At 27.7% G+C, this 12,600-nt stretch overlaps 1 protein-coding gene across 3 annotated transcripts; it reads left to right on the top strand.

The window, feature by feature from the left end:
- The first annotated feature begins 4,488 nt into the window (after positions 1-4,488).
- Positions 4,489-11,152, top strand: LOC115712130 (WAT1-related protein At3g28050). Of its 3 annotated transcripts, none has more exons than XM_030640368.2 (7): positions 4,489-4,864; positions 4,962-5,027; positions 5,131-5,244; positions 8,152-8,389; positions 9,009-9,167; positions 9,261-9,412; positions 10,865-10,996. In XM_030640368.2, exons 1-7 carry the CDS (start codon positions 4,674-4,676, stop codon positions 10,884-10,886), a joined length of 942 nt encoding a protein of 313 aa, XP_030496228.2. In that variant the 5' UTR covers positions 4,489-4,673; the 3' UTR covers positions 10,887-10,996. The 3 variants fall into 3 exon arrangements, with proteins under 3 accessions (XP_030496228.2, XP_060970783.1, XP_030496226.2); XM_061114800.1 differs by lacking the exon at positions 8,152-8,389 and having other exon boundaries at positions 4,495-4,864; positions 9,009-9,025; positions 9,106-9,167; positions 10,879-11,152; XM_030640366.2 differs by having other exon boundaries at positions 4,501-4,864; positions 10,879-11,152.
- The last annotated feature ends 1,448 nt before the right edge of the window (positions 11,153-12,600 follow it).

Raw genomic sequence — 12,600 nt, 5'->3', positions numbered from 1 at the left:
CCATGGTTTGCTTGTCCGTGCTCGCAGATACAGGGGTAGGAGTAGAATCAGTCGGGGAAACATTATCCTTTTAAATAACAATGCTAGAGGAAGTAGTGTTCTCTTTGCCACTTCCATTCTTCTTCTTGGGAACCTTGGGTTGCTTCTCAAAAGTATCTGCCTCGGAGGCACTTCGCTTTTTGCCTCGCTTAACTGAGACACCAAGGCCGCATAGGAGATTTTTCAAGTCATCCATGTCTACAAAGATAAAACAAAAAGAGGTTAAAATTTGTAAAGTAAGGATAAGCATAAAGTGGCGAGATCAGAACTCCCACCTAAGTAATTACCATAAGTGCTAGGCGAGGAGGAGTTGCTATTATAAGTACTAAACTCTGTAGAACTAGTGATCATAAAGAGATCAAGGGAATTAAATGGAGACATATCCCAATCCCAACTAGCAGCCCTATGAGTATTTGTACCATATTGGGGAACAATTTCATAATAAGAACTATTGTTAGTCAGCTTCATGGAACTTAGGGTACCAACTATCAAACTTATGGGCTATTAGGTCAACACAATTTCAGATAAAAAAGTTGTATTGACTATCTTCAAATTTCAATAAAGTTGTTGGCTTGGCCCTAAAGACGGTAGGAGACCATCTGTAAATGTAAGAAGTTTTACCTCGGAGAGCCCCCTCTTCAGTCTCAATGGTTTCCCGAGTGGTTACATTATTTAAGTTGTGAGTGCAGGCGACGTAGTCGCGGTCCTCTTCTTCCTCAGGCACTAGTATCTGCTGCCAAGTAGGATACTTATTGTCTTAACACCATAAGACCTTAGAAATGGACCAACGTAAGGGGCAATTGATCTAACTTTTGATTCAATCAATTCTGCATAGAAAGTAATGTCAAGTGTTGTAGCCAAAATGGTATACATATTACATTTATCAACTCGCAAGTGCACAAATCTTTATTGTAGTATAGGTTATAAAGAATGAGATTGAACTCATAGAAATTGCGTGAGATCGAAGAAAATACTTATTTAATGACAGTAATAAATATTTTCAGTGATATTTGGGTCGATTGGGCATTTACTTCTCGGGTTGTTTCAGCTTCAAAAAAACTATTTTTCATGTTTTGGGCCATCTTTTTACCATATATATTTTTTTTCTTTCTTTTACAAATGCTATTTTTCTCAATAAAACACAAACAAAATTAAATCTAAACAAAATATTTCCAACATAAACTATATCACGTTAATTTTAATAAAAATATTCATTTAAAATCTAATTAATTCGTAATTCTTTTAATAAAAATAAAGCATTTTCTTAACTTTTTATTTTTTTTTCTCCATATGCCATAAATACTAATTATTATTTATAAACAAAGATAAAATTAATTTTAAATAAAATATTTTCAATATAATAATATATTACATTAATTTCTTGAAAATATTATTTAAAATTTATTTCTTTTTATTTTTATACTATTAAATATGTAATATTTTGGCATTTAACATCAAGATATGGAGACATCTTGGACTTTCGAGCTTTAGGATCCATAATGTCAAATTCAAGATCATATGGTGGAAAAAAAAACAGTGGCTTAGGGTAAAAATAATGGTCTTGCTAAGGAAATTTGTACTAAATTGGGCAATTCAAGCCATGCCACTTCTCGCAGATTACGACCTCTACCCTCAATAATTTCATCTATATATCACATATAGCAAGTTGATGTTTCTTCTTGACTAGCCTTAAGGGAGTATTTCCTAAATTTTTTTGTCATTTATCTCAAGTATAGATTGAGGTTTAAAAATAATAACTTGGAATTGGGGATTATCGAATTTTACAAGGTCTGGGTATTCGTAATCTTGATCAAAATGAGACATTATCTTGATTAAAAGAAAAAAAATACCTCAAAACTCTGGAAATATAGAACATAAAAACTCAGGACTTGTGAATTATGTAACCCTAAAGTTATAGCCTTAAGTTGTTGAAAATCCATATAAAGACAATCCCATACAAGAAATTAACGAAAGATATATGAAAAACAATAAAAAAAAGAATGAATAATAAAAAGAACAATGGTGGAAATACACTTACTGGTTTGCTGGAAGAAAAAAAGTCTCGAAGAATTCCCCACTGAGAACTTCTAATGCCGAGGAATTGGTTCGTGACGATGCTGTGGCTGAAAGAAAAAACTGGCAAAAACTCGAAGGAAGTATGTGAGAGATAAAGAGGGAATAAAATTTCAGAGAAAATAAGGATTGGAATTTGAATTCTATGTAATGTAAAACGGTAATGGCAAAACATGGGGAAAATGCTAACCTTATATCCAACAATGGAAACCATTCGATCGTAGTGATGACTGAACGGATGATAACTATTAGGAAAAAAAGGGTCAGATCAATAAATGTTGAAATGCATAATATTTTTTCTCGAAGTACTGAACCACCAAAATGAAGCATGCATTTTCTTTTAAAAGAAAAAATACGATCATACCCTTTATTAATTAAAAAGTCCTATTTAAATCTTAAAAACTGCTTTTTTTTAAAACTTTTGAGGGGTTAATTGCTATACTCATATTTCGAGCAAATAATATAGTTGAGACACATGTAAAGAAGTTAGAAAATAAATCAACTCGTGTAATAAAGCAATAAATATCTATATGTTCAATAAACTCGCCTCGGACAATATGATTGGAAGGAGTATTTGAATTCATCCTTTTTTAAAGATAAGGACGAGCCATGAGTAATAACTACCGTTTCGTAAGACCAACGAGATGAATAATCAACGTAGAAGGTCTATCTCGGGATATACGGAGTACACAATAGAATAATAGTACGTTGAAAATGGTAGATGATGAGTTTTTTAAGAGCTTGCAACTCATTGACCCACATACTCGTGAATGTGTTGAAAGACTTAGGAAAATACACCTATAATAATTCACCTAGCTCGGAGTTGTCGAACCATGATATCGTTTCGCGTTCACCTCTCTCAACATTTACATAAGGACGCGAGAAACATGTCCCAAATTATACTTAGACGCATAAGTTATCTTCAGAATAAAGCATCCTAAGAGGATCATTTGTATATTGCGAGATGGAGAAGTGTAGTCAACATAACCATTTATAGATAAAGACAAGAGGAGTTACAATAGTTATTTATAATTATCTCTTGTGATGTAAATATGAAACGTGAGAATTGTCCACGTTTCATGAACGGTTACAAAAATAAGATTCCAACGGAATAACTATCATTCTAATACTTCTCTAAGTCGAGACATAATTTAAGAAACAAGGGACGACCAATTTTTTTTAAAAAAATAATATAATTCACAAATAATATCTTGTATTCTCTATTCACTATACACTTTCTAAAATTTCAAAAATAAAAGACTCGTAGAGTGTGAAAAATTAACTTCAAAATCACGTTAAAAAATCTTCTTACTATTTATATTTATTATTATTATTATTTATAAATATCCTAAAGTTTATTTATTACATAAAAATTTATTTATTGGTTAATAAAAATTTATATTAATTAAGTAAATATTAAAACCAAGTAATAGTGAGTGAGTCTCCGAGATGGGATCTCGGTTCCTTTTTTAACAAGAATTTAGTAGGGTCTGTTGACTATTCTTTGTTGGTCTTTTTTTAAGATAAAAACTTGTCCCACTCCTAAAATTTAATAAACTTCATTGATATTTTTAATTAAAAATACAAAATTAATGTAGTAAATGATCATTGGATTCAAAATTATGTAGTAATTTTTATGTTTTGTCAAAGTCAACTATTGTAAAAGATTTTTATTTTCTTTTTGAAGAAAAAAAGAATTATTTATTTTAAAAGTGATGACATAACTATGACAGTATATAATTTATATTTTTGTCATTTATAATAACTAATAATTAATTAAAAAATTAAAAAAAGCACCAATAATTCGCGGACATATATGATATATATACAAATGTATATATTAAATATGGTGCTTATTACCAAAATAGAGAAGAGTCCAATTTTTATCATTTTGACATAAAAAATAAAATAATTTTTTTATGATCGTTTACGTTATAATTATTTATAATATTTTATAAAATTTTGAGAAAATAAGATTAATTTACAATATAGAAAATGTTGTTCAAACAATTTATTTTACATGTGACACATGCAGCAAATTAACTATTTAAATATTATTTTCGGAGTTTTAATTTTTGCTGAATTTTTCAAAAATTCTCAATTTTTTTTTTATAAATAATTATAACATACACAATCATAAAAAAAATAGATTAAAAAATTTTCATGCCAAATTAGATAAAAATGCATTGTTGCACCCTTTTAGTAGATCCATAATATAATTTTCCTATAAAACATACATTGGTAGTTTTTTTTTTAATGTTCTTAAATTGTTTTGTCAAATAAATGATAGTAGTTATTAGCTTTAGAAGTGACTCATATCTTCTTTCTTTGTATAATTTTCTTTAAAACACTTAATACATTGACTTAGTATTTTCTTAAACTTGGTCAAGAGAGAGAGAGAGAGAGGTCATTTGTAGCATCATGACCACCATATATAACTTTAATCTATTAAGAATATATAATTTTTTTTTTCTTTTGAAAATAGTAAGAAGATATTTATTATAAATTATTTCTTTTATTTTTCTTTGTAATATAGATAGAGATTAGAGAGAGAGAGGGAGATGGAGAATAATAATTGGGTGGTGTTTGTGGGAATGGTTATGGCAATTGTAGCACAAGCAAGCAATATGGTGATAACAAAAATGGCCATGTCTAATGGAACTAACAAGTACATCATGCCTCTTTACTCTAATGCCATCTCTTCTTTTATTCTTCTTCCTTTTGCCTACTACTTCCTATTTTATTACCCAAGGTAACTAAATCATCAATTATTATCACTCTTTCTTCTCTCCTCTCCATCATAATTATTAATTAATTAATACTAATTAAGATTAATTTTAATTCACCAGATCTTCAGACCTCCCTCCCTTGACCTCTTCCATAGTCTGCAGATTCTTCTTTCTTGCCTTATTTGGGTGAGTATAGGAGTATACATTATTCCAATTAAAACAAAATTATATAAATATATATAAAGTTACCAATAAATATATATTATTAATTATGTAAATTCATATTCAGGTGTTCAGGACAGATATTTGGTTATGTGGGTATTGACTATAGCTCTCCCACACTTGGTACAGCCATGCTTAATCTCATCCCAGCTTTCACTTTCATTCTTGCCATCATATTCAGGTTCTCATCTCCTTTCATTTTCCTCTTCTTACAATTATCACTAATTAATAATAATAATAATAATAATAATAATAATAATAATAATAATAATAATAATAATAATAATAATAATAATAAAACAATAACAAAACATTTGTCCTTACATATATATATATATATAAATAATTTTATCATTTCTCCTCCTTCTTAATTATAAGTATACAGATTAATTTTTGTCTTAGATTATAATGAACACAGATGATATACAATTATGGAATGAGAAATGTTAAAATGTATGTCTAATACTAATAGTTGTTTACGTGTTAATATTATTATTTGTATAATTAAATATTGAGATTTATATAATTTAATATAATAATTTATAAAATATTAAAGTATTTTTAACTAATTAGAAAATGACAGTACCTTTAAAATTGCAATAGTAATGCTATTATGAAATGGTACTAGATTTTCTTGAAAGGGCTTTATTGTGTATACGATAAAATCTTCTTGGCATTGATATGTGTGGGTTCCCATGTCGACCTATATTGAACACAATTTTCGATCTCTATCATTAACGATATATGCATGCTTGCTTTTCATAAAATATCTACATTGTCTTTTCTTTTTCTCTTGAAAAGTAATTACCAACAAGATTTTCTTTTGCAAAATAATGAGGTTGATTCAACTTAATTATTATCATTATTTGCAAAGTAAGGTATACATGTATATATATAATATTAAGGAAGATGTTTCAATGGTTATATATTTATTGTAACTATCGTGGTTATATTTTTTTAAGCTATTGGATTAATATTCAATGGTTGTGATTAATTGAAAATTAAATAAAAATAAATAATAAATAACTTGTAACGTGAAAGTAACCTAATAATTTATTTCCTTATAAAACTTTAATTAAGATTAATTATATTTTAAAATTAAATAAATTATAATTATTAATAATTTTTTTGTAATTTATTACTATATAAGGATCTTTTAGCAATTTATTTTTTTGTACTTAAATTATTTAAAATTTTATAGCAAAACTTTTTATAATTTAGAATTATACACATATAATTTCATAATTTAAATTTTATTATACTTGCAATCTTAATTTTAAATTATTACACTTAATTATTTATTTATTTTTTAAATATTTAAAAAGTAAAAAGTGAAATAAATTGAAGAATTTTTTAGAAAAAAAAATGGCTACACTTGTTATCGATTGAGTATGAGGCCTCATACTTAGTTCATCTAATTGTAACAAAATAATTAAATACCATTTAAAAATAATTAATTATTTAAAATTTATTATAAGAAAAAAATTTTAATTTGTGTAAAAATAAGTTTAATTTTTGTAAAAAAATAAATTTTATTATAAATATTTTAACTAAATGGCTTAATTGTTAAAATAATTAAAGTAAGGATTTAAATATAAATAAAAAAAATTATTTATAAATATTAATTGCTAAAAGAGGTCTTGTTAAATATTTAATTAATTATTTTAAGAAAAAATAGTTAATTATAATTAATTAATTCTAAAAAAGGAATGTTTACCTACTAGTAACCTACTATTACAGGTCAAAGAAAAATGTAACCATGATGGTTACAATAAAAATGTAACCATTGAATAGTCACCCATAATATTAATATATTAATAGGGATATGATTTTGTCCCGTTATTGTACTTTCACGGGTTGTAATCCGTAATGTACGACAGCCGTCAGACAAGAGAGTTATTTGATTTGACGGCTGAGATTGATCTAGGGGTAATTAGGGTTAAATAGTAGAAACGTAGCCTGGCACTCATTTAATGTACCCTGAGACCAGGGTCGGCCCTGACTTTTAGTGGGCCATAGAAAAAAAAATTATTTTGGGCCCTTATTTAGAAAAAAATATGGTATTTTTCAAAATCAGTAAAAAAAATGGTATAATTTTAAAAGGTAAATATTTTTTTTTGGGCCCCTGGGGTAGGTTATTTTTGGGCCCCTGGGGTAGGTGGGCCCTAGGCACAGGCCTAGCCCGCCTATGCCCAGGGCCGGGCCTGCCCGAGACCCATCTAATGTACCACGGAATACATTCTGTAAAAATACATCACGAGACAAAATCATATCCCTATATTAATATTAGGTCTCTTATTTTTAGACCCAATTCTTTGACTTAAGACTATAGTTTTGTGCACTTATAAACATGGTTTTCTCTAAGATAATGGATTTTAGAAAAGAAATATAATTAGTTAGAAGAAAATATCTTGGTATGCACATGTCACTTTTTTTCTTTCTTGTCTATATCATCACTTTTATTTTAAATATTACAAAAGTAATACTATTTTTTTATTTATATTAATTCACACATATTCTTTGATAGGACATATTTTATATAAGTTATATTAATTAAAAATATATATCATGTTAATAATGAGAATAAAAAAATTAATATAAACTTAAGTGCATGTATGTATCATTTTATAAAAGCAAACAACTAAGATTGAAGATATATATATATATATATATTTATCACTTTTTTTAATTATTTTTTTTTGTAAAAATATTCATTATATATAGTTGTAATATTAAGTTTGTAAATTTTAAAAAATTATGAATAATTTATAATATTGACAACATAATTTTTAATATTGTACTTAATCATATGTTTAAAAAAATTTAGACTTGTTTTTGGTATTATATATTATTTAAATTTTTTTAAAAATTTATAAAAATAATATTGTAATTATAACAACTATTGTTATGAAAAAAGAATATTTTCATTTATATTTTTGAATACAAAAATTAATTAAAAAGTAATATGAAGTTGTAATTATCACTCTAATTTCTTAATATAGATATAACTTTGTAATAATGTTTTCTATTTTACCAAATAGATCATATTTTATATAAATATGAAATTTAAAATGGGTGATTATTCTAGGATGGAGAGTGTAAATTGGAGAAGCTCAAGTAGCCAAGCTAAATGCTTAGGGACAATAGTGTCCATATCAGGAGCATTTGTTGTGACACTCTACAAAGGCCCACCAATTATACAAGAATTTTCTCTAATACCCAATTTACCCCCACAACTTCTATCCTCATCACAATCAGAATGGGCCCTTGGAGGTCTTTTCCTTGCAACAGACTGTTTTGTCTCTTCTTTGTGGTACATTTTGCAGGTTGGTTTTATTTAAAATTAAAATCAATACACCACAATTATGTATGTGCTTAGTTTACAAATAAATTTAATAAAAATGAATAGAATTTTTATCTTGCTTTAAAAAAAAAAAAAAAATTATCTAAAAATTTGAATAAAATAAAATAAAATCAGATTATAATTGGCACTCTTCTTATTAAAAATGCTAAAAAGGAATAGGATTTATATTTTCCTATACTTGCATGGTTTTGCTCTATAAATAATTTTTCTGTGAAAAATTCATCCGAGTCTAAGTGAAATATAATTATATAGATAGTACTATAACAATAAAATCTATATTTATAATTTTGAATTTAATCTTTGAATATTTAAAGTTAGTTATAACTAGCTTATAAGTTAATTAAATATACACTTTACTGTAATTATAAGCATAGTTAATTATCACATCAATAAATTATCTCAAAAAATGAACCAAATGCAACTCAAAGAAAAAATTTGTAATTATTTCTAAAATTTAAGAAAAAAATTTCACTGAAGGGTTATGGTTTAGAAAGTAAAAATCTTATTTATTGATTAATTAATCTTAAAATTTCACTCTCTTCTTTGATACAATCATACAAATGTGTTTGTATTATTTGCAGGCATCAACTCAGAAAAGGTACCCAGCTGTGGTATTAGCAGTCTTATATCAAACCTCATTTTCAGCTCTAATGGATGCACTCTTTTCTCTCATTGTAGTCAAAGACACAAGTGCTTGGAAGCTAAAATTTGACATGGGTTTGGTTGCAATTTTGTACACAGTAAGTAAGCACGTGAAATTACTGATCATGTATATTATATATATATAATTAATGATAAGTTTATGATATATGGTGATGATATTATTGTTGCAGGCAATTGTGTCAACTGTGATACGTTATACACTAATTACATGGTGTGTGTCAAAAGCTGGGCCTCTATATTGCTCTATGTTCAAGCCTTTAGGGATTGTATTCACTGTTCTCATGGGTGCTATCTTCTTAGGAGAGTCCCTTTATCTTGGATGGTAAGTAACTACTTATATATATGATTAATTATTAGGTCATTTTATAGTGGGATAGGGATGGTAATGGTTAGGGTATAGTTAGTGTATGTTTATTCCCTCATTGAAAAAAGTTCTACCCATATCCACCTTATTAAGTTATTATTTTTTGCGGGTAGAGTCCAGGTATTACCCTGATGGATATAGGGTACCCACGGGTAGTCCTATCCTAATTAATTTTAAGAAGAATAAAAAAAAAATAGTAAAATTATGTTAAAAAATTACTTAATATATATATGTAATTATCTAACTAGTAAGTATTGACTTTACAATTTGTAAAATTAATTAAAAGGTGTAATTGCTAACAATTGAAGCAAATAAAGTATTGGAGATAATAAATAATTATAGAATATTTAAGAATTTTATATTTTTATTAATATAAAAGTATTTTTTTTTTTTTTGTATTTTTAAATATGAACTAAATAAATAATATTCAGATATACATATAACACCCTAAAAAAATATGCACATAACATAATTACATAAATATATATCTTTTCATACTCTTACCTTATCTTAAATCATAATTCAACGGATAATATCCTACTCATAGGTATCCACAAGTAAACTTATTTGTTTTCCTATAGCGAGAACACTATTTTTTTTTTATTGGTAAAAACATTTCCGTTTCTATTTTTTTTAAGAAAAACAGAATAACACTTCATTAATTAATCAAATCATTCATCAACACAAAAATGAACTTTGAGGGAGCATTGTTCACTCACAAAATACGATCAGAAAAAAAATCAGTAGATCTCGCTAAATAGTAAGCCACATTATTTGCAAACCCTTTAATAAACAAGCACTTGCACTCGGGTATAATTCTACCAAAATAAGAGAGCAAGGTAGATGAGCTTTGAATGACTTGGACAACAATAAGACAATCGATACCCACGAGTAAACTTATTTGTCTTCATAATTCAGGACATCAACCGTAGTGTCTTAACCAATTCAACAAGTTGTACCTTTTTTAATCAAAGATTGAGCCTCTAGCACATTTTTCCAAATAAAACTTAGATTGCTTCCCAATTAAAAAAACTCAATACTAACTGACTATGTCAAAAGATAAGATTATTTTTTATTGATCTCAATATTTCAATTTTGAATAATTCAAAAAATTTCAAATAATTTATTTTATTGAAAATATAGTTAAATTTATTATTATTATTATTATTATTATACCAATGAAGCTATCTTTTTTAAATCATGCTTCAATACTATAAATTATTCATTTTCTTAAAAAAAAAAAATTGGTAAAGTATCTATTCTAATTACAATGTATATATCGTCATATAAAAACATGGATTTATACCTTTTTCCACTAATAAATTATTATAATTTTTTCCTGTAATTAAGCTATACTTTTGGAATTGAATGGCACTAGTTACTATTACTAAAGCTAATGTGATGTGATAGTGTTGTTTTTGCAGTTTTATAGGAGCAATTATAATTGTGAGTGGATTTTATGGGGTGATGTGGGGAAAGGCCAAAGAAGAAAAGATGGAAAGAGAGAGTTGTGGTGAGGTAGATGAAGCAATGGCACATGGTTCTCAATCATTATTTGATCACAAGGCCCCTCTTCTCTCAAACAAATAATTACCATTATAGTACAATATCATCACATATGATCATTTCATATGAGACATAAGTGTACATGTATATATATGTTTCGACACATTAATGAAGTGTTTCTTATTACTTGTATATAGTTCATTGCTAAATTAGTGAATTACCATGTGGAAGTGGTACAGTATGCAAATCCATTGAATACTTTTTTTTTGGGTGAACTTGACCATTTGTTTTAGATATAATAAACAGGTTAACTGCCTAGATACCTGCACGAGTCTTAACTTCAAGAGCTGAAGTAACAGCAAACACCTCTGTTTTGATGTAGTTAGCCAACCCTGATCATAGAAAATAACAACGACCCCAACACCTAAACCAGAAACAAAAGATGCGTACAAAACTGGTCTGGTTTTATGCTCAGGAGAGGGGAGTTGGCCGCAACCAGCCCCGTTCAGCACAGGGGCATCTCGAAAAGAAGCCATCCGGCTAATTGACACCACTTCAAGAACCCTTTGAGAAATTTCTTTTAACAACCAAAAGAAATATGCAACACAATATTCTTATGGAATTTCTTGTTCATAGCCCACCAAATAAACTCACAAAAAATGGCAACGAAAGAGAGAAACTCTCTCTTTTCCTCACCATCCATTGAGGTAAGAAAATCAGTAGAGAAGAACCAATCAACCAAGTCACACTCGGAACTAATCGGAATTAAACAAGTCTGAATGCTCCAATTGCTTACAACATAAGGCTTTTGTTGTGGTGCACTTCCAGAACAAATGAAGGGGAGCATCCAAGAAATTATCACACAAACAACACTTGTAATTCATTCCAGAGAACAGACCAATTTTGTCGCCAATGGGGAAGCATTCAACTGCCATTTTCCAAAGAAATAACCTCAATCTTTCGAGTAATGGGGCAAGCCAAATGTTCCTCCACAAAGTAGTAGTGGATGTGAGATGTGATGTTAGACTTTTATTTGGGCTTACATTAAATTTTATTGGTTTTATTAAAACTTGGGTTGATTGGATAGTTCTTTGCTGTGTTAGCCCATGTTGTTGGTGATCAATTGTTAATGGGCTTAGCATCTGTGTGTAAAGTTTAGGTGAAGCAGAAGTGTGGGCTAGAACCCAACTAGGGTTTTGTAGCTAAGTCCCCTCCCTAACTCTATAAATACATATTGTCTTATCACAATTGTATACCTTTTGATAATCAGATAAATAAACTGCTTCTGATTTAGAGATCTAGGGAGGAAGACTTAGTTGATAGTATTGCACTATCAAATTGGAGTAACTGCTGTGGATCAAACAGAGATAATTGCTATGGATCAATCAGGTACGCATACCTAATTATTATATATTACTATTGTGTTCTATGTTATATACAAATAGATCTTGGGTATATTATTAATTAATCTAACATGTGGTATCAGATTGCCTATTGTATATGATTTAGAACCTATAATTAGTATAATTAATTTGTATATGTTAATTATCCATAATTACATATTAATTTCGTTCTTACTTTATGTTGAATTTTTTTGTTTTTAAATTTTAAAACTTTAGGGGTTTTGTTTATCATTAAAT

This window comes from Cannabis sativa, chromosome 4 (assembly GCF_029168945.1).
Source record: "Cannabis sativa cultivar Pink pepper isolate KNU-18-1 chromosome 4, ASM2916894v1, whole genome shotgun sequence".
NCBI classification, from domain to species: Eukaryota; Viridiplantae; Streptophyta; class Magnoliopsida; order Rosales; family Cannabaceae; genus Cannabis; species Cannabis sativa.
Note: the sequence above shows the minus strand (reverse complement) of the source record. Positions and strands in the feature narration are given on the sequence as shown.